This window comes from Euleptes europaea, chromosome 20, assembly GCF_029931775.1.
Source record: "Euleptes europaea isolate rEulEur1 chromosome 20, rEulEur1.hap1, whole genome shotgun sequence".
In the NCBI taxonomy this organism is placed as follows: Eukaryota; Metazoa; Chordata; class Lepidosauria; order Squamata; family Sphaerodactylidae; genus Euleptes; species Euleptes europaea.
Window position 1 is genome coordinate 6,046,941 of NC_079331.1, and position 27,003 is coordinate 6,073,943.

General features: G+C 50.1%; 1 protein-coding gene and 1 long non-coding RNA gene across 2 annotated transcripts; both read left to right on the forward strand.

Annotated features, from left to right (window-relative positions):
- The first annotated feature begins 5,292 nt into the window (after positions 1-5,292).
- Positions 5,293-6,850, forward strand: LOC130492158 (uncharacterized). The gene is made up of 3 exons (XR_008933875.1): positions 5,293-5,388; positions 6,195-6,253; positions 6,734-6,850. It is a non-coding gene; the product is annotated as an uncharacterized LOC130492158 (long non-coding RNA).
- Positions 6,851-9,082: 2,232 nt separating this feature from the next.
- Positions 9,083-26,561, forward strand: LOC130492257 (zona pellucida sperm-binding protein 3-like). The gene is made up of 11 exons (XM_056866056.1): positions 9,083-9,166; positions 10,755-10,790; positions 13,692-14,117; positions 15,640-15,758; positions 15,844-15,947; positions 16,793-16,970; positions 17,073-17,193; positions 18,215-18,306; positions 19,968-20,130; positions 24,157-24,331; positions 26,530-26,561. The coding sequence occupies exons 1-11, from the start codon at positions 9,083-9,085 to the stop codon at positions 26,559-26,561; spliced, it is 1,530 nt and encodes a 509-aa protein (XP_056722034.1).
- Positions 26,562-27,003: the final 442 nt, after the last annotated feature.

The window sequence follows — 27,003 nt, forward strand, 5'->3', positions numbered from 1 at the left end:
AAGGTATGACTGATGTGTGAGTAAGGGACTCCAGTTGTTGGTTTCTGTGACTTTGGGTTCTCTGGGTTCATGGGGAGGGGCTGTGGCTCTGTGGTAGAGCCTCTGCTTCGCATTCAGAAAGTCCCAGGTTCAATCCCCAGCATCTCCAGTAAAAGGGACTAGGCAAGTAGGTGATGTGAAAGACCTCTGCCTGAGACCCTGGAGAGCCGCTGTGGGTCTGAAGAGACAATACTGATTTTGATGGACCGAGGGTCTGATTCAGTAGAAGGCAGTGGAGTTGTCTAGGCTCATGGATGGGAGAGATTGGGTGGTCTTGAACACAAGAATTTTCTAACAGAGCGGTTCCTCAGTGGAACAGGCTTCCTCGGGAGGTGGTGAGTCTCTGCCAGCCTTAGTCAATAATGCTAATTGGGAGGGGCTATGGCTCAGTGGTAGAGCATCTGCTTGGCAATCAAAAGGTCCCGGGTTCAATCCCCGACATCTCCAGTTAAAGGGACTAGGCAAGCAGGTGATGTGAAAGGCCTCAGCTTGAGACCCCGGAGAGCCACTGCCTGTCTGAGTAGGTAGTACTGACTTTGATGGACCGAAGGTCTGATTCAGCATAAGGCAGCTTCATGTGTTCGTGTGACTGCTATTCAGAAACACTTGGATAGTCACCAACCTGGCTTTGGTTTTAATCATCTGTTTGTTTATATTGTGGCAGTCAGTGGGGGAAGAAGGGGAAACCGCCCAGAGGTCTAATTCCAAGGGTCTTTTGGAAACCGAAGTTGCAGAATTCTGTGTTCTGCTAAATATCACTGTAGACCAATCTGTCGAAGGGCCTCTCTGTTCTGCTTCCAGCTCAACAAGATGCTGTCTTTCTACGAGAGCTTCCTTCAAGCAAACGTTCTCCGTTTCTTGTAAGTACTCGATCAAATGCATGGTCTTGGCTTCCAGAACCAGAGAGCCGGTGTGGTGTAGTTGTTAAGAGCGGTGGGTTTGGAGCGGTGGACTCTGATCTGGAGAATCGGGTTTGATTCCCCACTCCTCCACCTGAGTGGCAGATGCTAATCTAGAGAACTGGGTTTGATTCTGCACTCTGACACATGAAGCCTGCTGGGCGACCTTGGGCTAGTCACAGCTCTCTTAGAGCTCTCTCAGCCCCACCTACCTCCCAGGGTGTCTGTTGTGGGGAGGGGAAGGGGAGGTGATTGTAATCTGGTTTGATTCTTCCTTAAGTGGTAGAGAAAGTTGGCATATAAAAACCAACTCCTCCTCCTCTTCCTCTCCTTCCTCTTCTTCTTCTTCTTCTCCTCCTCCTCCTCCTCCTCCTCCTCAAGGGTTGCCAGCCTTCAGGTGGGGCCTGGAGATCTCCTAGTGTTACCATTGATCTCCAGAATACAGAGATCCGTTTCCCTGGATTAAATGGCTGTTTGGAAGGGTGGACTCTATGACGTTGTACCTTGCTGAGGTGCCTTCCCAAACCCCGCCCTCCTCAGGCTCCACCCCCAAAATCTCCAGGAATTTCTCCAGCCCGAGCTGGCAACCCAATGAATCTTGAACAGGACATAGCTTGCTGTGTATACCTTTGGCTCCTTAGCTTAGTTATGAACCTAGGATAGGTTTTTAAGGCAGACAAGCTGTGTTGACGGAGCACGGGTGGGTTTGGAGTGAACATTGTGTGTCTAAACGGTTCTTCGCTGAACCAAGAGCAACCTCTTACGAAACTGTTAAGTATCCTCAATGGATGTGAGCCATGGTTTGGCCAGAAAACAGGGTCTGGTCAACGTTCCGGTTCTCCCCCCTTTCCGCAGGCGTGGCTCGGTGATAGCTCAGTGCGAGGCCGTCTTCCAAGGAGAAGGCTTCGTCCCCACGCCCTCGGACCTGATCCGTACGATTGTGACCGCGGTGGAGCAAAGGAACCTGGACGCCTTCTTTGACTGGAGGGTGGATCTGAAGTCCCTCCGTTCCAATGGTGAGTGTTAGCAAAGCGAAGCACGGGGTGAATTCTAATCACACGTCGCCTGGCATCTCTTTTGCCTCGTTAATTCCAATCGGAATAATAGATTTGGAAGGGACCACCAAGGTCATCTAGTCCAACCCTCTGCACAATGCAGGAAATCCACAACTATCTCCTCCCACACCCCCAGTGACCCCTACTCCATGCCTAGAAGATGGGGAGGGAAACCCTGTAGGAATTAAAGGAAGTCTCCCATGATTTCTGGGTGCTTAAAGTCTGGCTACACGTGAAGCTGCCTTCTACTGAATCAGACCCTCGGTCCATGAAAGTCAGTATTGCCTACTCAGACTGGCAGCGGCTCTCCAGGGTCTCAGGCAGAGGTCTTTCGCATCACCTACTTGCCTGGTCCCTTTAACTGGAGATGCCGGGGATTGAACTCGGGACCTTCTGCATGCCATGGAGATGCTCTACCACTGAGCCATAGCCCCTCCCAATCAGCATTATTGAATAAGACCGGCAGTGGCTCTCCAGGGGTCTCAGGCAGAGGTCTTTTGCATCACCTACTTGCCTGGTCCCTTTAACTGGAGATGCCGGGGATTGAACCCGGGACCTTCTGCATGCTACGGAGGTGCTCTACCGCTGAGCCACGGCCTCTCCCCGGCTAGATTGTGCTTGTGTCTATACATCCATCATCAGCGTTTATAAATATTATCTTTTCAAGAGAGAGATTTCTTTTTTTTAAAAGTGTTTGTACCGCATAAAATTATTTTAATATATATGCAAAGCACACACACAAAATAAGATTTTCAGGGTATACGCTTTGGAGAGTCAAAGCTTCGACTCTCGAAAGCTAATCCCCTGAAAATCTGTTTGGTCTCTAAGGGGCTGCTGGGCTCGAATCTGGCTGTTCTACTGCAGGCCAACGCAAGCTAACCCCTGAAACTATTTTTCTTTTGGGTCACTTCAGCTGAAAGTCTGTAAATCTGCTTTTTGGATTTGCATGAGCTTTCAAAGAGGAAAACATTGTGTAATTTTTTACAAGGCATTGAATTAGCAGCAGCGCAGTTCTCGCTGGGTGAAACCGAACGTTGCACGTCTCGTGGTGAGCAGAGGTTTGACTGTCATTAGGGGAGGGGCCGTGGCTCAGTGGTAGAGCATCTGCTTGGCATGCAGAAGGTCCCAGGTTCAATCCCTGGCATCTCCGGTTAAAGGGACTAGGCAAGTAGGTGATGTGGAAGACCTCCGCCTGAGACCCTGGGGAGCCATGGAGAGGGGCCGTGGCTCAGTGGTAGAGCCTCTGCTTGGCATGCAGAAGGTCCCAGGTTCAATCCCTGGCATCTCTGGTTAAAGGGACTAGGCAAGTAGGTGATGTGAAATACCTCAGCTTGAGACCCTGGAGAGCCGCTGCCAGTCTGAGTAGACAATACTGACTTTGATAGACCAAGGGTCTGATTCAGTATAAAGCAGCTTCATGTGTACTTATCCAGGAGACTCCAGTGGGGAAGGACATATTGGGAGCAGGAAATGGTCTACAGAGGAGGGAACAGCTAACAAAACTTCCCCGAAGGCATCTATCTGATCTGGTCTCCCCAAACCCTACAGGATCTTTCCGTCTTCTTCTTCACTAGGGTTCAGCTTGAAGAACTTGGACCCGGAGGTTCTGGCCATCTCCTTCATGGTTCTCGGTCAGGGCTCTATTGCCACATTTGGTGGTTTGACTGACTGGGGACCTTTGGAAAGGCAGAGAAATGAGGTAATGTGTGGCATGATTGGGACACTGATTTAGGGGATCGCTGGCTGAAAGGCAGTACATAAACTCAGTTTATTCCTAGAGAGTCAGTGTGGTGGTGCAGTGGTTAAGGGTGGCAGACTCTAATCTGGAGAATCGGGTGTCAGTCCCTGCTCCTTCACATGAACCAGATTAGATTCCCCACTCCTCCGTATGCAGCCCGCTGGGTGACCTTGGGCTAGTCACAGTTCTCTCTGAACGGTCCCCCGCTCCACCTACCTCACCTACCCCCGCTCCACCTACCTGTTGTGATTGGGTGGGGGGGTGGGGGGAGGAGAAAGGGAAGGCGATTGTAAGCCACTTTGAGACTCCTTAAAGGTAGAGAAAAGCGGGGTATAAAAACCAACTCTTCTTCTTTTGTGTCCTTAGGTGGTCGGGTCACTTGGCGCTCGGTACCGAGTGCAGAACTTCTCGCTCATTCGAGTCAGGTACCTTCGCGATTTGATTTCGCCATGGGGAGGGACCGTGGCTCAGTGGTAGAGCATCTGCTTGGCATGCAGAAGATCCCAGGTTTAATCCCTGACATCTCCAGTTAAAGGGACTAGGCAAGTAGGTGAGGTGAGAGACCCCTGCCTGAGACCCTGGAGAGCCGCTGCAGGTCTGAGTAGACAATACTGACTTGGATGGACCGAGGGTCTGATTCAGTACAAGGCAGTGGAGTTGTCTAGGCTCATGGATGGGAGAGACTGGGTGGTCTTGAACACATGAAGCTGCCTTGTACTGAATCAGACCCTTGGTTCATCCAAGTCAGTATTGTCTACTCAGACCGGCAGCATCTCTCCAGGGTCTTTCACATCACCTGCTTGCCTAGTCCCTTTAACTGGAGATGCCGGGGATTGAACCTGGGACCTTCTGCATGCCAGGCAGATGCTCTACCACTGAGCCACGGCCCCGCCTCTTAATGGGTGATATGGATTGCTTTGGGGGCAGTTTGCTATTGTAATAGGGGGCTTATGTCCTGGTCATCTGTCAGCAATGCTGATTCTATAACCTTAAGCAGATGATGAGAGGGAGGGCATCTTGGCCATCATCTGGGCATGAAGTAGGGGGTCACTGGGGGTGGAGGTAGTTGTGAATTTCCTGCATTGTGCAGGGGGTTGGGCTAGATGACCCTGGTGGTCCCTTCCAACTCTATGATTCTAGGTCATATTCGGCCCTCGTAACAATTCAGTTCGACACTCCTGGTCTAGAGCGCTGGACCAAAATGAGCAGCTTAAGAAAAGTTGTGACAATCTCTAGATAACCACGTCGGCCAGGCTAACAGGTTTCCCCGTTGCGTAGGAATCTCCAAGGCGATCTGGATATCAGTGGAGAGATCTACGTGAACACGGACGCTCATGTGGACATCGACTGGGCTCTGGAAGCGCTGAAGGGGCTTGCCAACTACTCGGTCGATCTGGGATCTGTCTGCATCAACGGTTTGTACCAGCTGGCGATGGCAGGTTTCTGCCTGACCTGTATCGGGGCTGGTTATGGGCCGCAAGGGAGAGCGATCCAGTTCAATCTGATTCAGTCTGGCTCGCTCTGATTCTTAGGCTCACAGCTGCGTCTCCACATCTTTCCGGTGTCCTTCTTGGTAACCAACAGAATCTTCACTGAGAAACTGCTGGATCGCTCTTCTGTGGCACACCAGACCCTCTCCTGGGATCTTTCGAACGTGGTAGGCGTTAAAACATCCATGTGGAAGAACTTTAACTTTCCTTGTTCCTGCTAGCAATTCTGAATGGTTTGGAGAGAGAGTGGACAGGGAGAAGCTTTTCTCCCTCTCTCATACCAGAATGCGGGGTCATCTGCTGGAGCTGGAGGTTGAGAGATTCAGAACGGATAAAAGGAAGTATTTCTTCCACCAACACATAGTTAAATTGTGGAACTCCCTGCCCCAGGATGTGGCGATGGCTGCCAACTTGGACAGCTTTAAGAGGGGAGTGGATATGTTCATGGAGGAGAGGGGTATTCATGACTACTAGTAAAAATGGATACTAGTCATGATGCATACCTATTTTCTCCAGGATCAGAGGAGCATGCCTGTTATATCAGGTGCTTTGGATCACAGGCAGGATAATGCTGCAGCAGCCGTCTTGTTTGGGGGCTTCCTAGAGGCCCCTGGTTGGCCACTGTGTGAACAGACTGCTGGACTTGATGGACCTTGGTCTGATCTAGCATGGCTAGTCTTATGCTCTTAGGAATATTTTTATTTCGAAGGTGGTAGGTGTCAAACAGCCACGGGGTAGATCTTTTAAAGAACTTTAACTTTCCTTGTTCCTGCTGATCACGATGGGTAGCCATGTTAGTCTGTCCGTAGCAGTAGAAAAGAGAAAGAGTCCAGTAGCACCTACCTCCAGATCCTTTACCTGGAGATGCTGGGGACTGAACCTGGGACCCTACCACTGAGCCACGGCCTCTGAGGATGGGGAACATAGTGATTGTCCTGCAGGTAACAGCAGCTGTTACGACTTGTTCTTCCAGCTGATGCATACACTGGGGCAGTTCAAAAATCTCCTGCAAGTGACCATTCGTGAGGTCAGGTAAGTAAATGTGCGGTTGCTACTACATAATGCTGTAATATCTAGCTGGTCTTAGAATCATAGAATCAAAGAGTTGGAAGGGACCCTCAGGGTCATCTAGTCCAACCCCCTGCACAATGCAGGAAATTCACAACTACCTCCCCCCCACACCCCTAGTGACCCCTATTCCATGCCCAGAAGATGGCCAAGGTGCCCTCCCTCTCATCATCTGTCTTGGGCATTCTTCTATTCATGATACTTGAATTTGGTATGGGAGGTAGCAGTTAGAGGGTTGGACTGGGGAGAGCCAAGTTCCAGCCCCACCTCCTTTCTGTCGCTCGTTTGGCTGTCCTACCTAGCAGGGCTCTTGTGAGGTCAAACGTGGAAGGGGGAGAGTCCAGGCTAAGCTGCTCTGACGGGGACGTCGGAGAAGCCATTGAAACGCCCCGTGGGTCCCGAATTCCTTCGGCCTGTCTAATCTCCATTCTGTTTGTACCGCAGGAGTGGTTCGTTGATATGTCACGTGGACGTGATATTCCAGCCTCCGGCTCCGACGAGCGAGGATCTCGTACACGCGCTTGTGCTTTCAGTAGGCCCGAAGAATTACCTGGGTGGGTCAAGCATTCAGGTGGATCCGTTTTCCTTCAGTGTCGCAGGTACGCCGATCGGACTTTCCATGGTCCGTTGCCTAGGATGCTGCGCTGTTCTCTTCCCCTTACAATTAGAATCCTGCAATGCTTTTTGCAAATTTAAAGGCAATGTCCCCTACCAGGATGCCACCAGTTGATCCAGCGTGGCACAGTGGTTAAGAGCAGTGGTTAGGAGCGGTGGACACTAATCTGGAGAACCGGGTTCGAGTCTCCACTCCTTCACATGAACAGCAGACTCTAATCTGGTGAACTGGGTTGGTTTCCCCCACTCCTCCACACGAAGCCAGCTGGGTGACCTTGGGCGAGTCACAGCTCTCTCGTCCCCACCTACCCCACAGGGTGTCTGTTGTGGGGAGGGGAAGGGAAGGGGATTGTAAGCCGGTTTGAGTCTCCCTTAACTGGTAGAGGAAGTCGGCATATAAAAACCAACTTCTTCGTCGTCTTGAAGATCACTTTTAACGGGGGCCCAGGCAGATGGCCTTAAAGGGCTAGTACAAGGAAACGTTTTGCCATCTGAAATTCGCCTTCTTCATGTCTCTTCTTTTTTCCTGTCCATTGTTAGGTGCGAAGCTGGAACCTCCCTTCGCCAGTCCGGGAATCCCTGGCTATGCGATAGCTTTAATTGTCCTGGGTTGTTTGGCAGTCGTCCTTATCCCTGTCTCAATTTTGTTGGTAAGGCCGTTTTCTTTGAAGTGGCACGGATACATCATTTTTTTTCTTTTTGGAGGAGGGCGATTACAGCTGCAGAATATTTGCATCCCATCCCATGTTGGAACGAAGAATCAGTTTGAATTGGTGGTGCGGGACTGCCTTGTTTCTACTGGTGGTTGTTAGGGTTCCCCCCCCCCCTCAACTCATGAACAGCTGCATGTTGGAGAAGTCTAAGTGGCATTTAGAAAGAACAATCTGCAGCAATTGATGAATACAGACATAAACTTTTTGGTGAGCAGAGATTGTTAATGGGTACTTTCCAGCTTGATCTAGTCTGACTTCTGATTTAGTCTGTTAGTATCCAAAAAGCAATGGCATGGCTGTAAGGGTAACTACAGGAGTGCTTCCTTGTGTAGTGGTTAGCACACTTGAGTAGGAACAGGGACCCGGGTTCCAATCCCCCTTCATTTTAACAATCTCATTGGGTGACCCTGGGCCAATCACCCTTTGGGCTGGACCGACCTCACAGGGTTGTAGCGAAGGCAAAATGGAGGGGAGGAGATCCAGGGACACCCCCCCAAAGGGTGGGGTAAAAATGCAAGTGACCGCATGCCCTTTCCAAATAGAAACGCATTAGGTGGCACCTGTAGGAACACCCAAGGTCTTGTGTCGTAAGGCAAATGGGGGACTGATCATGCATTGAGCAGGGTGTTAGAATAGACCCTTCCAACTCTGATTCGATGACTTTCTAAAAACAAATCCTTGGAGAAGAGATCTATTAATAGGCATAATGGCCAGGCAAGGGTGGGCTGCTTCAGTCTTGCCTTTTTCCCTCCCTGAGGCTCATAAGTTGATGTGTGTGCTTGCCCAGATTGTCTTCCTCTGTAGGGGAGGTTGTAATCCCTCCTCCTTTAAAAAAACATTTTAGATTTTTCTGCAAACTTTGGGGGTCTCCCAAAGTTTGCTGAAAAATCTCTCTTCTGTCTCCATAGCCCCAGTCCATGGATTTAAGTATCTGCAGATAGGGCCATGTTGAGAATTAGATATATTGATGATGGAAACTCTACCTACAGAGTCAGTGTCCCCCTGAAGCAAAGCCATCCAGGGCATCTCTCACTTCCATGCCCTGTGTGTGAACTTTCCAGAGGCATCTTCATGAACACATGAAGCTGCCTTCTACTGAATCAGACCCTTGGTCCATCCAAGTCAGTATTGTCTTCTCAGACTGGCAGCGACTCTCCAGGGTCTTTCACATCACCTGCTTGCCTAGTCCCTTTAACTGGAGATGCCGGGGATTGAACCTGGGACCTTCTGCATGCCAGGCAGATGCTCTACCACTGAGCCACGGCCCCGCCTCTTAATGGGTGATATAGATTGCTTTGGGGGCAGCTTGCTATTGGAATAGGGGGCTTATGTCCTCAAGACCCCCTAAACTGCAGCGTGGCAAGGGCCAGTTCTTTTCTATCGATGCGGAAACCCTCTAGGTCTATCGCTGCTGATTCAGGCTTCCTTCTGTTCCAAGTACAACCAGCTTGGCTGGAAAGAAAAGATGGTGATTCACCGTGGCCGGGACCCCGAAGTGATGGTGGAGACCTTTGAGCTGGACAACCCAGGATTCCGTTCCCTTGCAGAGGTACGGGGAAGAGGAGGCGCTCTCTGAGATCCCAAATGGGTTGAGCCTTGGGCTAATTCGCCTCCAGGATCCCTGGCGAGTCTGGCCTGGAGGAAAATTCCTCCCTGGCCCCAAAGTAGCAATGGGCATTATCCTGGGCGTGTAAGAAAGGGCCACGAGAGCCAAGCAGTGACGCAACCCTTCCTGCCCTCCCTCTCATGATCTGCCTAAGGTCACAGAATCAGCCTTGCTGATTCTCATTCTTTGCCTAGCCTACCTCACAGGGGTGTTGGGAAGATAAAGCTGAAGAGAGGAGAACAACGTAAGCTGCTTTGGGTTCCCACTGGGAGAGAAGGGTGGGATATAAGTAAAACAAATCAATAATAAATTGTTTTAACAATGTGTGGGGGGGCTGATTTTAATGGTGTTTATCATGTATGATTTAAATTGTTAGCTGCCTTAGAATCATAGAGTTGGAAGTAGGGTTGCCAACTGCCAGGTACTAGCTGGAGATCTCCTGCTATTACAACGGATCTCCAGCTGATAGAAATCAGTTCACCTGGAGAAAATGGCCGCTTTGGCAATTGGACTCTATGGCATTGAAGTCCCTCCCCTCCCCAAACCCCGCCTTCCTCAGGCTCTGCCCCACAACCTCCCGCAGGTGGTAGGGTTGATTTTTGGGGTGGAGCCTGAGGAGGGCGGGGTTTGGGGAGGGGAGGGACTTCAATGCCATAGAGTCCAATGGCCAAAGCGGCCATTTCCCCCCCGGTGAACGGATCTCTGATTCCCCAAACCCCGCCCTCCTCAGGCTCCACCCCAAAAATCCTCCCGCCAGTGGTGAAGAGGGACCTGGCAACCCTAGTTGGAAAGGACCACCAGGGTCATCTAGTCCAACCTCCTGCACAAGGCAGGAAATTCCCAACTACCTCCCCACCACACCCCCAGTGACCCCTACTCCATGCCCAGAAGATGGCCAAGATGCCCTCCCTCTCATCATCTGCCTAAGGTCATAGAAGCAGCATTGCTGACAGATGGCCATCTGGCCTCTGCTTCAAAACCTCCAAAGAAGGAGCGCTTACCACCTCCCGAGGAAGCCTGTTCCACTGGGGAACCGCTCTAACTGCCAGGAAATTAGTGGGAATCTGTCCTCTCCCCTCCAGGTCAACAGCCGGCAATCCTACTCACCCACAGAAGTGCTCAGCTAGAAGGCCGCCGTTGACAGAGAAGATTGAATTAACCATCCTAAGGCCTCTGGGACCAGAGGTCTGACATTTTGAGTTGTCGACTTTCCGGTGATGCGAGAGGGAATTTACCGGGAAGCCGAGGATGATGGGCCCCAGAGCTGGCCTTGAAGAAAACTTGTTTGCGGTACCGGGATGGTCTGCCCCTTGGAATAAAACCGGAGGGCCTCGAAGTACCAAATGGTCAAAGATAAAAATGTGCCAAGGCTTCCCTTTCTTAAAATGCTGCTGTTTGCACCTGGGCATCTTAAACTAAAGTAGAAATGTAGGTTTTTATGGCTCGGAAAGGTAAACGCAAAGAGACATCTCTGTTTCTAGCGAGGGGGAAAAGAGTCTCCGGATTCTGTTTTGTTCTTGCTGCTCGGCAGCCGACTTTCCGCTCCAAAGATCTCTTTTCCAAAACGGTACGGGTGCCTTTTATAAAGCTGAATCTCTTTTAACGTGTGGATAGCATTTTTTTTTCTTAGCGGGTTTCGAGTGTAGCAGATCCTGATCCGATCTTTTCCGGGATCGGGGCGCCAAAGTGAGAATCTGGGTTCCGTCGGGAGTCGGGTTCTCTGTTGAGCCAAAGCGTGTGTGTGTGTGTGTGTGTGTGGGGTGGGAGTTTGGGGGGCACAGAAATTGCTGATGAGCAGATTCTGAATGGCCTGTGGATTATGGCGGGCATCTCCGTCTCGCCTGCCGTGGCGTGGTCGGTTGGGTGGTGCCGCTGCGGTAGCCGCCCCGATCGATTGGGGCGTGGGGCGCTTCCGTTGTCCACCGAAGAGTTTGGAAGGTGCTCTTGGCTGCGAACTTGGGTGGGGGGAGAGCGAGGACGGAGCACGCACCTTCTGCCAAAGCCTTTGACCGTTCAAGACATTTCAAAAGCAAGCAACTAAGGGTGCCGTCCAGGAGGAATCTCAGGGAATCCTGAGTCTTGCTGCGTTCCCTGAGCCAAGGAAAGAAGAGGCAGGCCAGAATTTTTAGGCGGTGGTGAATTTAGGACTTCTTGAGCATCGCTTGTTGGGCAAAAACTGCTAATTTGCAAGTCTAATTTAATTCTTTGCTTGCCACAATTAACTGCGGTCGAAGTAGTCCCTATTGTATTGACAAACCTCAAAAATACCTGTCTGACTGCAGCGTGTTCTACTTAGATGCCTTTCAAAAAAGCCTTTCCCTTCAGTTTTCTTCCCTCTTGAAGACTTTTTAGGCAAACTTCTCTCCCCTTCCACATGTCCCCACTCGGCCGCTTGACACAACCGAATGACAGATTATTATTTTTTTTAGAACAAACCAGTTGAACCTGTCCGTGGACCGTGATATACCTCTTTCAGGTTTCGTTGCCGAGATGATGGAGAATGTTTATGTACTTGTGGTATAGCTCGAAATAAAACTCAAAAGATACTTTACCGGAAGTGTGCTTATTCTGGGAAGTATCTCCCGGGGTCCTCGTGCTGGTGGACTTGGGGGCTGTGTGCGAGAGAGAATGTGTGCGCGAGAAAATGTGAACAAATACTCTGCTCCGCTTGGAAGAAGCTACTTGGCTCAAGGGAAAGCTGCTAACCCTTGTTCTGCAGAGCTTGAGGATAAATAAGAGGGTCTGAATAAAGCTGCATTTTAGGAAGCCTTGTCCGGTCCTGATTTCTAAGTAGCCCGTACCCATTTCCTAAGTGTGGACTAGGGGAGGGGCCGTGGCTCACCGGCAGAGCATCTGCTTGGCATGCAGAAGGTCCCAGGTTCAATCCCCGGCATCTCCAGTTAAAGGGACCAGGCAAGTAGGTGATGGGAAAGACCCCTGCCTGAGACCCTGGAGAGCCACTGCTGGTCTGAGTGGACAATACTGACTTGGATGGACTGATGTTCTGATTTAGAATAAGGCACCTTCATGTGTTCATGTGTCTACTCATCCTCTGCTGTTCTCTAGATGTGGGGGGTGGAATAGCACATGTGTTGATAGCATGCACCGATGGCTTTCATCCTTTCCCAGCCTGGGATCTGCTAAACTGCAGGTATGCAGGAGGAACATAATTATTTACTTCACTTAAGGCCCCCCTTTTCTCCCCACTGAGGGCCCAAAGTCGTTCATGACATTCTCCCTTTATCCTCACAACCCTGTGAGGTAGGCCAGTGGTTCCTACCCTTTTTGGTATGGTGACCTGCAAGTTGGACCTTCTACACAAATTAGATGGTCTAGAAGAAGGAGAGCTGGGTTTCATATACTGACGTTCTCTACCTTTAAGGAGTCTCAAAGCAGCTTGCAATCCCCTTCCCTCCCCACAACAGACACCCTGGGAGGCAGGTGGGGCTGAGAGAGCTCTAAGAGAACTGTGTCTAGCCCAAGGTCACCCAGCTGGCTTCGTGTGGAGGAGTGGGGAATCGAACTCGGTTCACCAGATTAGAGAAGGTTGGCCACCCTAGGGAGATCCAGGTTCGAATCCCTGCTCTACCATGGAAGCACACTGGGTGACCATGAGTCAGCCACACACTCTCTGTTTAACCTACCTCACAGGGTTGTTGTGAGGATAAAATGGAGGCGAGGAGGAGAAGAAGAGGAGTTGGTTTTTATATGCCAACTTTCTCTACCACTTAAGGGAGACTTACAACCGGCTTACAATCTCCTTCCTCTCCCCAAAACAGACACCCTGTGAGGTAGGTGGGGCTAAGAGAGCTGTGACTTGCCCAAGGTCACCCAGCTGGCTTCATGTGGAGGAGCGGGGGAAACAAATCCAGTTCACCAGATTAGCCTCTGCCACTCATGAGGAGGAGACGGGAATCAAACCCGGTCCTCCAGATCAGAGTCCACCGCTCCAAACCACCGCTCTTAACCACTCCACCACGCTGGCCAATGTCAGTAGTTTTGTGTCCCCACTGGGGAGAAAGGCAGGTTGTCAAGGAATAGGGTTGCCAGGTCCCTCTTTGCTACCGGTGGGAGGTTTTTGGGGCGGAGCCTGAGGAGGGTGGGGTTTGGGTAGGGGAGGGACTTCAACGTCATAGAGTCCAATGGCCAAAGTGGCCCTTTTCTCCAGGGGAACTGACCCCTATCGGCTGGAGATCAGTTGTAATAGCAGGAGATCTCCAGCTACTGCCTGGAGGTTGGCAACCCTATCGATGAAGTCAGGCAATGGCCTCTGTAAGTGTCCTCAGGGTGTGGGCCAAAGGGATCCTTGCAGAATCCAGACCGTCTGCAGCTGAGCTTGATTTCCTATCAATTCTGCCCTTGGAAGAAAGGCAGAGTCATTCCCTTAAGTGGTAACCCCAGTCAGGTGTGAAGGGTCTCGAGCCCTAATAGATAAAGATTCCCTCTAAGGGCGTTTCTCTTCTGAAAGGTTTCGCTCCACCTAGCCGGCAGGATGGGCTGCTCGAGCCAGTTCAGAATCGGTCTCCTCTGCTTCATGGGTGCCTTCGTTGCTTCTTACGACCCTTGGGATTTCTCTGCAAGACGCCCGGGTCCCTTGCAGCCTCCTCGCACGCCTTCTCCGGAGAGGCGGCCCGTGGGTTCTCCTGACCTGTCCGGCGCCTGGGCTTTCGTGGACAACTCCCGAGCCCTGTCCGCCTTCGCCCCCGTCTCGGTTCAGTGTGGGGAGGCCCAGGTGGCGGTGGCTGTGAAGAGGGACCTCTTTGGGACCGGGAGGCTGGTCCAAGCGGCGGACCTCAGCCTGGGGTCTTCGGGCTGCAAGCACACCGCCCTCGACGCCGCCGAAGAAGCGGTGGTCTTTGAAGCGGGCCTCCACGAATGCGGGAGCACCTTGCAGGTAAAGTTGCTCAGCTGATAACTCCTTCCCCCCCGCCCTTCCCTTAATTCTGTCTTGTTGTAACCCTAGCTGTGGAGGTGGGGTTGCCGTAAATTAGCCCAGGGTCTTCTGAGCTGTTGGAAGCTGTGGGCCTCGAACAGTTTCTGCCCTGGCTTATTTGTGTACTACTTTTTTTTACAAAATTGGTGTCTCACCTTTTCGCCCTTACAAGGCATGAGATCAAAAGCGTTTCCATCGAGACGTTACGAAGAATTTTCTAGCGGTTAGAGCGGTTCCTCAGTGGAACGGGCTTCCTCGGGAGGCAGTACGCTTTCCTTCCCTGGAGGTTTTGTAGCACAGGCTAGATGGCCATCGGTCAGCAGTGCTGATTCTATGACCTTAGGCAGATGATGAGAGAGAGGGCATCTTGGCCATCTTCTGGGCATGGAGTAGGGGTCACTGGGGGTGCGGGGGGAGGTAGTTGTGAGTTCCCTGCACTGTGCAGGGGGTTGGACTAGATGACCCTGGTGGTCCCTTCCAACTCAGCTAACAAGGCAGCTAACAATTTAAGTCATATATGATAAACACCATTAAAATCAGCCCCCCTCCCAACCATACATTGTTAAAACCATTTATTTGTTTTATTTATATCCCACCCTTCTCTCCCAATGGGACCCAAAGCAGCTTACGTCATTCTCCTCTCCTCTGTTTTATCCTCCCAACACCCCTATGAAGTAGGCTGAGAATGTGTGGGTTAGGCCCTCTTGGCCTAACCTACCTCATAGGGGTGTTGTGAGGATAGAGCTGCCAACCCCCAGGTGGGGCCTGGAGAATTTTGTAATCACAACTGATCTCCACACTACAGAGATCAGTTCCCATGGAGGAAATGGCTGCTTTGGAGGGTGGACTCTGACATTATCCCCTGCTGAGGTCTCTCCCCTTCAAACACTGCCCTTAACATAAGAAAAGCCCTGCTGGATCAGACCCAGGTCCATCAAGTCCAGCCGTCTGGCCAACAGTGGCCAACCAGGGGCCTCTAGAAAGCCCCCAAACAAGACAACTGCAGCAGCACCATCCTGCCTGTGTTCCACAGCACCTAAGATAATAGGCATGCTCCTCTGATCCAGGAGAGATCCTGGATCCCTTCCCAGGATCCACCCCCAAATCTGCAAGCATTTCCCAACCCAGTGTAGTATGACTTCATCAGTCAACAGTCAGTTGGTTCTCTATGCCCTCTGGCTGGGAATGACCTTGGAAGAATTTTTTGTACGTTGATGCCAACTAATTTCTTTGAAGGCCTCCTGTTAAGGTCAAAGAGCTAGATTTGCGTCCTGTAGCCCTTTAGAGACCGACAAGATTTTGGGGGTATAAGCTTTCCAGAGCTCAAGCTCCCTTCATCAGATACAAAACTTTGACTCTTGAAAGTGTATACCAGCAAAATTGTGTTGGTCAGTAAGGTGCTGCTGGACTCAAATCTAACTGTTCTACTGCAGACCAACGTGGTTGCCTTCAGAATCTGTTAAGGTAACAGTCTTTCTTCCAGATGACTCCAGACTCTCTGGTCTACAGCATCCGTCTCTACTATAAACCCACCCCTGGAAGCAACCCGGTCATCATCCGAACCAGTGCTGTCGAGGTCCCGATTGAGTGCCATTATCCAAGGTGCGACCCAACGAAATCCTGCCTCTGTATCTAGCCTTGTTTCTTGGGGGTCCAGCTAACTAACTGTGTGCCTCTCCTCTTCCAGGAAAAAGAACGTCAGTAGTAAGGCCATCAAGCCGACATGGGTTCCCTTCAGCTCCACGCTGTCTGCAGAGGAGAGACTGGTCTTCTCCTTGCATCTCATGAACGGTAAGTTGGAGGCAGGCAGGCAGGTTCCCGAGATATAGAGGTTGTCTCTTGACCACGTTGGTTTTGTGGTCAAGCTAGACAGAACCCCTGTGGTCTGGGTATCCTCACACTAATTCTTGTTGTCTTCATCCTGGGTTCCAGTTGCCCAGTTGTAAGATCAGAATTTCTTGTGCACGTGAAACTGAGCAATAACCCTTTCTTTCCTGTAAGCAGATTTAGCTCATATTGGAGTCTTTTGACGCAAAGGCATACAAATGTCTGACTCACCTATTATGGCCCAGATGAGCAGATCGCTACAGTTCTGTGTAGGGGTTGATCCTTCCTGGGGATTTGATCCAAAGTTCTTCTGTTGAAGTTGATAAGCATCAAGAGAGTGGAAGCCAAGGGTGGGAGGAAGGATGGTCCCAGCTCTTGCCACTCATATTTTTTTACTCCAGTTCTCTGTGGATGGCCTAGGCTGGCCCAATCTCTTCAGTTCTTGGAAGCTAAGCTGGGTCAACCCTAGTTAGTACTTGGATGGGAGACCACCAAGGAAGTCCAGAGTTGATACACGGAGAGGGGCCACAGCAAACTACCTCTGCTTACCTCTTGCCTTGAAAACTCTTTGGGGTCACCGGAAGTCAGCTGTGACTTGATAGCACTTTCCACCACCATTTGTGGACGAGGGGGAAAGTACCCCCATCAAATTATTTTGTCATGCAGTTGCTAAGTTCAGAAATCCGGCCAAGAACAGAGTTGGTGGCCCTTCTGGTTGGAGGGGTTGCAGCCATGTGCTTGGTGAAACTCTGGCCCTAGAGATACCGGAGACCCCCTTTCAGATCGTTTTCTGCTCACTTGTCTTCCAGAGGACTGGAGTGCTGAGAGGACCTCTAAGCGGTACCAACTGGGAGAGGCCATGAATCTCCAGGCAGATGTGAACACGGTCAACCACGTGGCTCTGAAGCTCTTCGTGGACAACTGCGTTGCCACCTTGAGTCCAGACAGAGATTCCTCTCCCAGATACTCGATTATTGATTTCCACGGGTAAGAACGTCTCTGGGGTTTCTGAAATGGTTTCACACTTCATCTCTTTAGAAGACATTATACCGTGCAAGGTTGCAATGCCAACTTTACCTTTGTATCCAGGTGCCTGGTGGATGGGAGATCAGGAGAATCCAGTTCCGCCTTTGTGTCTCCCAGGACCAGACCGGATTCGCTCCAGTTCACAGTGGACGCCTTTAGGTTTGCCCAGGAACAGGCGGACATGGTGAGTCGCTGTCCAACGTGCTTCGATCTTTTTCCGCCCAGATCGACAGTCACATTTCCCAGCATGTATTGACTTCATGGATACCCCACCTGTCTTCCCCAGTGGGGTTCCGGAGTGGCTTACATTGTCCTGGTCTCCATTTTTAGCCTCACAACAACCCTGCGAGGTAGGGTAGGCGGAGTGTGTGGGGAATGGCCCAGGGTCACCCAAGTGAGCTTCCATGGTGCGGTGAGGATTCAAACCTGGGTTTCCCGGATCCTTGTCAGACATGCTAACCACGACACCATACACACATATACATTTATTTGGTAATCTACAGTCTACCTTTTCTTACTGAGGCTCAAGGCAGATTACTAGGGTTGCCAACCTCCAGGTAGTAGCTGGAGATCTGTTATTACAACTGATCTCCGGCTAATAGAGATATAGGCAGTTTAGCAATAATTTTTAGCCTACAAGACTAGGAAACTTGGATAAGCCATATACAGGCTTTTTAGCTATACGTTTTATAATGTATAAGTCTGTGAATTTATAATTTTAAATGTTTCTTTTCTCATGAGTTATTTGATATACTGGAAGTTTAAATTATTGTATTGGTTCTGTTTTTATTGGTCTTGGACTGTGTTAAATACATTTGATAGAGATCAGTTCACCGGGACAAAATGGCTGCTTTGGCCATTGGACTCTATGGCGTTGAGGTCCCTCCCCTCCCCAAACCCCTCCCTCCCCAGGCTCCGCCCCCAAATCCTCCCGCCAAAGGCCAAGAGGGGACCTGGCAACCCTAAGGGTCGCCAACCTCCAGTTAGCACCCAGTGGTTGCCCGCTATTACAATTGAACTCCAGGCAACCCAGATCAGCTCCCCTGGAGAAGACGGCTGCTTTGGAGGGTGGACTCTATGGGCATTATACTCTGCCGAGGTTCCAACCCCCAAATCCCCAGGGATTTCCCAACCCCCAGCTGGCAACCCTATGTGTAGACAGGCTTAAGCCCAGTTGCGCCTCACTGCTTTCTCCCCTCTCCAAGATCTACATTACCTGCCACTTGAAAGTCATAGCCGGCGACCAAACTCCAGATGTTCTGAACAAGGCATGTTCCTTCCACGAAGCACAGAGTGGGTGAGTGACATCTGGGAGCGCTACAGGAGGGCGGCGCCGGGAAGGGGTTTGGGGGAGACCGCTGAAGCCACTTTGCCCTCTTCTTCCTGGCAGCTGGTCTGAGCTGGAAGGCCTTGACAGCATCTGTCGCTGCTGCGAGGGGAGAAACTGTGGGGAAACCCCCGGCCAGTCCCCAAGAGCTAATTCTTGGTGGAGAAGGCCGGGCGGGCGCCTCCGGAGAGATCTCCCTTTGACACGTGGTAAGTCCTATTCTTTGTCCTGTGGTAGGGTTGCCCGGTCCCTCTTCGCCACGAGCGGGAGGTTTGGGGAGGGACTTCCATGCCACAGAGTCCAATTGCCAAAGCGACCATTTTCTCCAGGGGAACTGATCTCTATTGGCTGGAGATCATTTGCAATAGCAGGAGATCTGCAGCTAGTACCTGGAGGTTGGCAACCCTGTCATGTGGATTTCTGGTTTCAAATGGCTAGCCTGATCTTGCCAGATCTCAGAAGCTAAGCAGGAGATTAGTACTTGGATGGAAGCTAAGCAGCCCCGTTTAGGACTTGGATGGGAGACCACCAGGGAAGTCCAGGGTTGCTACGCAGAGGCAAGCAATGGCAAACCATCTCTATTTGTCTCTTGCCTTATTATTTATTTGACTTCTATCCTGCCCTTTCCTGCCCAAATTTGGACTCAGGGTAGCTTACATCCCAAAATACAATGGTATTACAAACAATGCATCTTAACGATAAATATAAATTCTACTTAAAATCCCCTGAATGAAAATTCCCAACGTTGGAAGCCCTATGGGGTTGCCATAAGACAGCTGCCATTTGACGGCACGTTGCACCCACAATACTCTGGTACGAGCATTGGATCAGATGAAGGACTTTGGCTTGCCTTCACAGGGGAGTCTTCTGTGGGTGAAACTGAAGCAGATGTTCTAGTGGGACCTTTCATCTTGGAGGAGCTCAAGACTTCAGTGTATCTTGAAGACGAAAGGCAGTCGGGGACGAGGTCGCGAGGTAGCTGCCGTCTGAATCTTGAAATGCTTTGAAGGTTTACAGTAGGGGCCCCCAACCTTTTTTGAGCCTGGGGCCTCCCCTCTCCAAACCCCGCCTTCCTCAGGTTTCGCCCCCCCAAACCTCCAGGTATTTCCCAACCCTAACCCTATCTTCATGTGTGAGTGAGGTCCAAATCTGGTGTGTGGAGCCCCCCCCCCACCAAAGCTGTCATGGTGCAGGGACTCATAGAGCATCTGGGGGGCATTTGTCAACTATCAAAGCCCCCCCCCCAAAAAAAAGTTCAGAACTGGCAGAAATCTGGCACTGAGGAATGACTTTGTAGGTTGGAAGGATGGATGGTATGCAGCTGTATAGGATCTCTTCTGCATGAAGAAGAAGAGTTGGTTTTTACACGCCGACTTTCTCTGCCACTTAAGGGAGACTCAAACCAGCTTACAATCACCTTCCCTTCCCCTCCCCACAACAGACACCCTGTGAGGCAGGTGGGGCTGAGAGAGCTCCGGTCCAAGGTCACCCAGCTGGCGCCGTGTGTAGGAGTGGGGGAAACAAATCCAGTTCACCAGATTAGCCTCTGCCGCTCACGTGGAGGAGCGGGGAATCAAACCCGGTTCTCCATGCTTGTGTGAAGCATCCGTGGGGGGTGGCCTGTCTTCTAGCGGCAGAGAGGAGCCAAGCGGCAAACGTCTCCTGTCTCTTTCAGAAGCCCATGAGAAGTCTGTGCTGATCATGATGGGACTGACGGTCACCACCGGTGTCCTGGCTTTGGTCTCGGTGGTTCTGGCCTCGCTTCTGGCCTGCAGGAAAAGGAGACGCTCCGATGTCTGAGACATCTCGAGAGTGGGTCAAAATCATAAGAATAAAAAAGAAATGGGTTGAATTCTAAAGTGTGTATGTCTTCTGTAAGTGTGTGGGGGATGGCTGAAGGGGTGTTGCCTCTTGGTAGGTAGGGTTGCCAGCTGGAATTCTGGAATTACAAGTGGTCTCCATGCCACTGCTTAGTTTAGGGATGCCAACCTCCAGGTGATAGGTTACAAATTACAAACTTACTTGGATTGCAATATTCAGTTAATCAACACAAAGCAATCACTATGGCTACTTTATAACAAAAACCAACGATATCAGTTATTTCAAGCACAATTCCTTTTCAGTCTTTTGTTCCTTCACAAAGACATATGAACATAAAATATACCCAACAGGGCTTCTAAACAACATCAAACATCAATCAAGACAGGCTTCTGGTAACTGTCCTGTTTCATAAGAATTTTCATCAGTTGGTAAGTATCAATTGGTAAGTCTCATAGTGTATAAAGATTAATCCTCTATTTTCTTCTTTTTTCAGATTTCTTGCTGAAGTGTTGAGGAATTTTAGTGCTCAATGGCCATCCCATCATGGAATGAAATACAAACTCATGGAGTTGTGCTTATAAATATGTAAGATGTGAAAAGGTTGTCTAATAGAAGCACCGTGGGATGGCCATTGAGCACTAAAATTCCTCAACACTTCTTCAGCAAGAAATCTGAAAAAGAAGAAAATAGAGGATTAATCTTTATACACTATGAGACTTACCAATTGATACTTACCAACTGATGAAAATTCTTATGAAACAGGACAGTTACCGGAAGCCTGTCTTGATTGATGTTTGATGTTGTTTTGAAGCCCTGTTGGGTATATTTTATGTTTATATGTCTTTGTGAAGGAACAAAAGACTAAAAAGGAATTGTGCTTGAAATAACTGATATCGTTGGTTTTTGTTATAAAGTAGCCATAGTGATTGCTTTGTGTTGATTAACCTCGAGGTGATGGCTGGAGATCTCCTGCTATTACAACTGATCTCCAGCCAACAGAAATCAGTTCACCTGGAGCAAATGGCCGCTTTGGCCATTGGACTCTATGGCTTTGAAGTCCCTCCTCTCCCCAAACCCGGCCCTCCTCAGGCTCCACCCCAAAAACCTCCTGCCGGTGGCCAAGAGGGACCTGGCAACCCTAGTTCAGTTCCACTAGAGGAAATGGCTGCTTGGGAAGATGGACTCTGTGCCAGGAGTTCCCAATCTTTTTGAGCCTGCGGGCACCTTTGGAATTCCGACACAGGGTGGTGGGCACAGCCCCAAAATAGCTGCCAGGGAAGGTGGGGCCTGGAGATCTCCCAGGATTACAGCTGATCTCCGGACCACAAAATCAGTTCCCCTGGGGAAAATGTGGCATCCTTGGAGGGCAGACTCTATGGCATTGGGCCCTGCCGAAGCCCCTCCCTCTCCTTAAACTCCGCCCCCGAGTCTCCACCCCCAAATTTCAAGGAACTTCCTAATATGGAGCTGGTAAGCAACCCTGTGCCAAGGTACTACTGTACTCTAGTAAGAACATCAGAACATAACATAAGAAAAGCCCTGCTGGATCAGACCCAGGCCCATCAAGTCCAGCAGTCTGTTCACACAGTGGCCAACCAGGTGCCTCTAGGAAGCCCCCAAACAAGACGACTGCAGCAGCACCATCCTGCCCATGTCCCACAGCACCTAATAGAATAGGCATGCTCCTCTGATCCTGGAGAGAAGAGGGATGCATCATGACTAGTATCTAGGGTTGCCAGGTCCCTCTTTGCCACCGGCGGGAGGTTTTTGGGGCGGAGCCCGAGGAGAGTGGGGTTTGGGGAGGGGAGGGACTTCAACGCCACAGAGTCCAATGGCCAAAGCGCCCGTTTTTCTCCAGGTGAACTGATCTCTGTCGGCTGGAGTTCAGTTGTAATAGCAGGAGATCTCCAGCTAGTACCTGGAGGTTGGCAACCCTACTAGTATCCATTTTGACTAGTAGCCACGAATAGCCCTGCTCTTCTATTGGAGACCAATTGTTTTATGGCGATCGTATGTTGTTTTGGTTGGGTCAAATGACTGTAAATTAAAGATTGATTGACCAACACCGGTTCCCATCTGAAACAATTTACACCGTGCAATCTGCTATGAATCCCCTTGGGAAAGCTGGACTTATAAATATAATCAGTGAGGTCTGTAGCAGAGCAGGGATTTGAACTCGGGCTTTCTGCATCTAACACTTCTGCATAGGCTCTTGTACCAGTGGACGGGAGCTCCTTCAGCCAGAGGGGTAGCCGGGTTAGTCTGTTGCCGCATAAACTAACAAATCTTGTGACATCTTAAAGACTAATAACATTTTTATTCCACCGCTTTGCTTGTGTGGACGACAGCTGTGATCGGTGCAAGTTTTACAATACCCCAAGGGCTCCTGTGTTTGTTTTTTCCCCTTCAACCAGTTTCCTCGCCCACGTGCTGAGAATTAAGCTGACCTTGGCCCTGTTCTGTACCAATCTCCACCGCTGAATACAACTTCATTCTCACCTGCAAAACCCCTTATATAAAAACCGGAGTTTTGCAATGGCTGGTTCTCTCCCGCCACCTCGTGGTCACGTCCCAACATTTCCCACCGGTGGAAGAGGTCAGATTTCTCGCAGGAGATTGATCACCTTTTAAATTTGATGCTCGTTTGAAACCGTGCCGCTTTCAACAAAAGGAATATGGAACAAAGGAAACCGACATTCTCATTATTTACCCCCTCAAGATGAATTAGGTTGCTGCTCATCTAAAAACTGATATTGCAACCAGGGCCAGACTTCCCCAGATCTCGTGGAAGATGTTATTTAAAAAGTAAAACCTCTAGAAATTAAATAGCTTGAGGCGTCCAGAAGAAGAAGGGTTGGTTTTTATATGCCGACTTTCTCTAGCACTTAAGGGAGACTCAAACCAGCTTGCAATCGCCTTCCCTTCCCCACAACAGGCACCCTGTGAGGCAGGTGGGGCGGAGAGAGCTGTGACTAGCCCAAGGTCACCCAGCTGGCTTCGTGTGGAGGAGTGGGGAAACAAATCCAGTTCACCAGATTAGCCTCCGCTGCTCATGTGGAGGAGTGGGGAATCAAACCCAGTTCTCCAGATCAGAGCTCTTAACCACTCCAAACCAGCTCCAAACCACCGCTCTTAACCACTACACCATGCTGGCTCTCATGACTAGATTCGAGTCCTGTAGCACCTTAGCACCCAGCAAGATTTTGGGGGCATCACCTTTCAAGAGTCAAAGCTCCCTTCGTCAGATACGCGGTGTGTTGATTGTTGCAATCTTAGATGGCTTTTAAAGATTAGGTAGATTTCTGGATGATAGGTCTATCAATGGTTAGCTAGTGGAGCCTCCATATTCAGAGGCAGTATATCTTGAGTTTTTGCAGGGGGGAAAGCAAGTCTATCCAATTCCTCTTTATTGAATGCCACCCTTCCTCTAAGGAGCTCAGGCCGTATATGGTTCTTCTCCATTTTAATCCTCACAATAACCCTAGGAGGTAGGCTAGACTGCAGGCCCCAGGTCACTTGGCAATTTTCGTGACATCCCATTTTTCTTCAGGTGAGCTGATCTCTATCGGCTGGAGATGAGTTGCAACAGCAGGAGATCTCCAGCTAGTACCTGGAGGTTGGCAATCCTACACAGTGATTAATAAAGTACTCCCCCCGCCCGCCTTCAAATTTTGCAGCCCAAAGGCTGGTTGCTGTGAGCCTTTCGTTAGGAAGATTCAGACCCGAGCTCTCAAAATAACTATACGCAGGAAAAACCCCATGAAATAGGGAATTCTGATCTCATAATCTCGCTCTGCAACGAACGTGCGCACGATTTGCACTTGGAACCCTGGCCTCTGCTCACCTCGGACATTTCCCTTTATGTAAAGAAGTCCTTTAGACTCATTTAAAAAAACCCCCCACCTTTGCTTGGTATTCCTTCCACGTCCCGGTTCTTCTAGCATCCCTCAAGCAAGGCCTCCTCTCCTGCCTCTGCCTCCCCCTTTTTCCTCCTGCAAGAATACGCCGTATTTCCGGTGCGTTTTTATCTTCGTGCGGACGCGGGAGTCCGGGAGGAGAGTTCACGCGCGGAACCGGAGCTTCGCGGTCCGGACCGGCCTGCGGCTCAACGCGGAGAGGAATCGGCATGTAGGCCGGGATGGGTCGGGAGGGAGTCATGGGTCACTTTTTGAAGGTGGGTGGAGGGTCAAAAGGTTTTTTTTTTGCTTTGTTGAACTTTATAACTTTGTATAATTATAATTGATATTCTTTTGTATTTCCTTTTTATGTTTTTTGTTATTATTTGTTTGTTTTGTTTGATATTATAAAAAAAATGACATTTAAAAAAAAAGGAAGGGAGTCATAATTTTTCCGAGGGCGGTGCCGCTCGCACCTGCTTCCTCCAGGCTCCGCAGGGGAATCGGTTCTGTTTGCCATTGCCAAAGCTCCTTTGCCTCGCCTTTGATCTGGCCGGACGCCTCTTTCCACGGTCATTTCCACCGAGGTTTTTCGCTTCCCCTGTGGCTTTTATGCCCTTTCATGTTCACAGACGTGGATTTTCAGACAAAGCGGAGAGAGGCGTTGAAGCTAACTTCCTGAATTGTGTACCTTGCAGGCCGGAGCTCTGCGGCCGGGCTTGCTCTGCCTGGGGTTCGGGTTGCCAGCCTCCAGGTAGTAGCTGGAGATCTCCTGCTATTACAACCGATCTCCAGCCGATAGAGATCAGTTCCCCTGGAGAAAATGGACAGTTGGACTCTATGGCATTGAAGTCCCTCCTCTCCCCAAACCCCGCCTTCCTCAGGCTCTGCCCCACAACCTCCCGCCGGTGGTAGGGTTGATTTTTGGGGTGGAGCCTGAGGAGGGCAGGGTTTGGGGAGGGGAGGGACTTCAATGCCATAGAGTCCAATGGCCAAAGTGGCCATTTTTTCCCCGGTGAACGGATCTCTGTCGGCTGGAGATCAGTTGTAATAGCAGGAGATCTGTTTTCTGTTGTACGGTCCATGAAATTCTAGTCTTTGGAAATTCCTGATCACATACTGGGAAAAAATAGTCTGTTCCCCGATTGGCGGTGATTTTATTGGCTGTGTAAGGCTTTTTGTGGTCTTGCTGTTTATTTATTCCTATGGGATGTGGTTGTTTTTGACTGTTTTGATAACAGCTATCGTGTGTTTTCGTGTGCACGTCCCCTCGAGAGCTTCCCCCGCGAAGTGGTGTAAAAATGATTCAGAGAAACGCGTGTAGTTCAGTTAATAGAGAATTCCCTGTTTCTGTCCAGATCTCTTCCGAGCTTGACTTGCTAAGATCCTGCTATGAAGGAATTATATTCGTGCATAAAAAAAAGATGTACCTGCTCTAATCGGTGGAATTATATTCTTGCGTCAAATTAATGTACCTGCTCTAATCGGAGGGAGTGAATATCCCTCAATAATGCTAGACCTTTCTGGCACCCAGTGAATCTGTTGGGCACTAGAAGCAGTAGACAGTGAAAAAGAAATTTTCCGTCACCACAGTCTTGGGGAACTGATTCTATGACCTTAGGCAGTTCATGAGATGGATGGCATCTTGGACATCTTCTGGGCATGGAGTAGGGGGTCACTGTGTGTGTGTGTGTGTGGGAGGTAGTTGTGAATTTCCTGCGTTGTGCAGGGGGTTGGACTAGATGACCCTTGGTGGTCCCTTCCAACTTTGACTCTGAACTCATGGCCGCAAGATGGTGCACCTGACCCTTGGCTCAGATGGTTTTAACAGGGGATTAGACACGTTGGCGGAAGATAGATGTGCCACTGCATATTAACCAGAATAGCAAAGTAGAACCTCCATGTTCAGGGGCAATGTACCCCTGAATATTCAGTTGCCGGGGAAGAAGGGTTGCCAGCTCTGGGTTGGGATATTCATGGAGATTTGGGGGGTGGAGCTTGGGGGGTGGGGCTTGGGGACTGGGGAGGGACCTCCGCAGGGTATAATGCCACAGAGCCTACTCTCCAGAGCAGCCGTTTTCTCCAGAGGAACTGATCTCTGTCGTCTGGGGATCAGTTGTAATTCCTGGAGATCACCAGGTAGGATTGCCAGGTCCCTCTTCGCCACCAGCTGGAGGTTTTGGGGGCAGAGCCTGAGGAGGGCAGGGTTTGGGGAGGGGAGGGACTTCAATGCCCTAGAGTCCAATTGCCAAAGCGGCCGTTTTCTCCAGGGGAACTGTGCTTAGAGAATACAAGCAGCTTTATCCAAGCAGCCAACTGGGCGCAAAGAAGAAAAAGATACGTGTATAAGAATATATTGTGATTATAAGGAGAAACAACTTGAGGCTATTGGCTGAAGAAGCTGTCTTTTGACAGTGAAAGCGTTGAAATCATCCGGAAGGCGCTTCCAGCTTTGACGTGCCTCTATTCGTTCCAGGCTCCATCTACTTCTCTGAAAGAAATACATAGACTAAGTCATTGTACTTACCCTTGAAAGACAATCATTGGTGAAACTGACCATCTTTTTTGGTAGCTTGCTAGCTACACTCTATCCTTGTATATATGTCCAAGTAGGTATCTTTATCATTGTTGGCTCCTTGCACTTGTATATAATATAACTGCACCTTTGCATAGAATTTGCGAGCTGGATACTATTATTTCACACAGTACCTGGAGGTTGGCAACCCTATCGCCAGGCCCCACCTGAAAGCTGTCAATCCCATGGGGAAGGCGTTGGCTTCTGTACCTCCGCCCTGGGCCTTTCGGGGAACATTGGGGGAAATGGGATGCTGGCTCAGTCTGAGACCCAACAGGACTCTTCTTACATCCTGGCTGGGGGAAATATCCGCGCCGCGCTCTTCGGTTGTCCTTTCCTCCTTGAGCCCGAAGGGTTAACTCCGAGGGGAATGTG

What these genes read in the sequence shown, in the direction of transcription:
- LOC130492257 (XM_056866056.1), top strand. Translation starts at nt 9,083, where the DNA reads ATGGTGATTCACCGTGGCCGGGACCCCGAAGTGATGGTGGAGACCTTT. An exon ending in TTCCACGAAGCACAGAGTGG is followed by an intron (nt 18,307 to 19,967) that starts GTGAGTGACATC and finishes CCTGTCTTCTAG; the next exon opens with CGGCAGAGAGGAGCCAAGCG. An exon ending in TCATGGGTCACTTTTTGAAG is followed by an intron (nt 24,332 to 26,529) that starts GTGGGTGGAGGG and finishes TATTCGTTCCAG; the next exon opens with GCTCCATCTACTTCTCTGAA.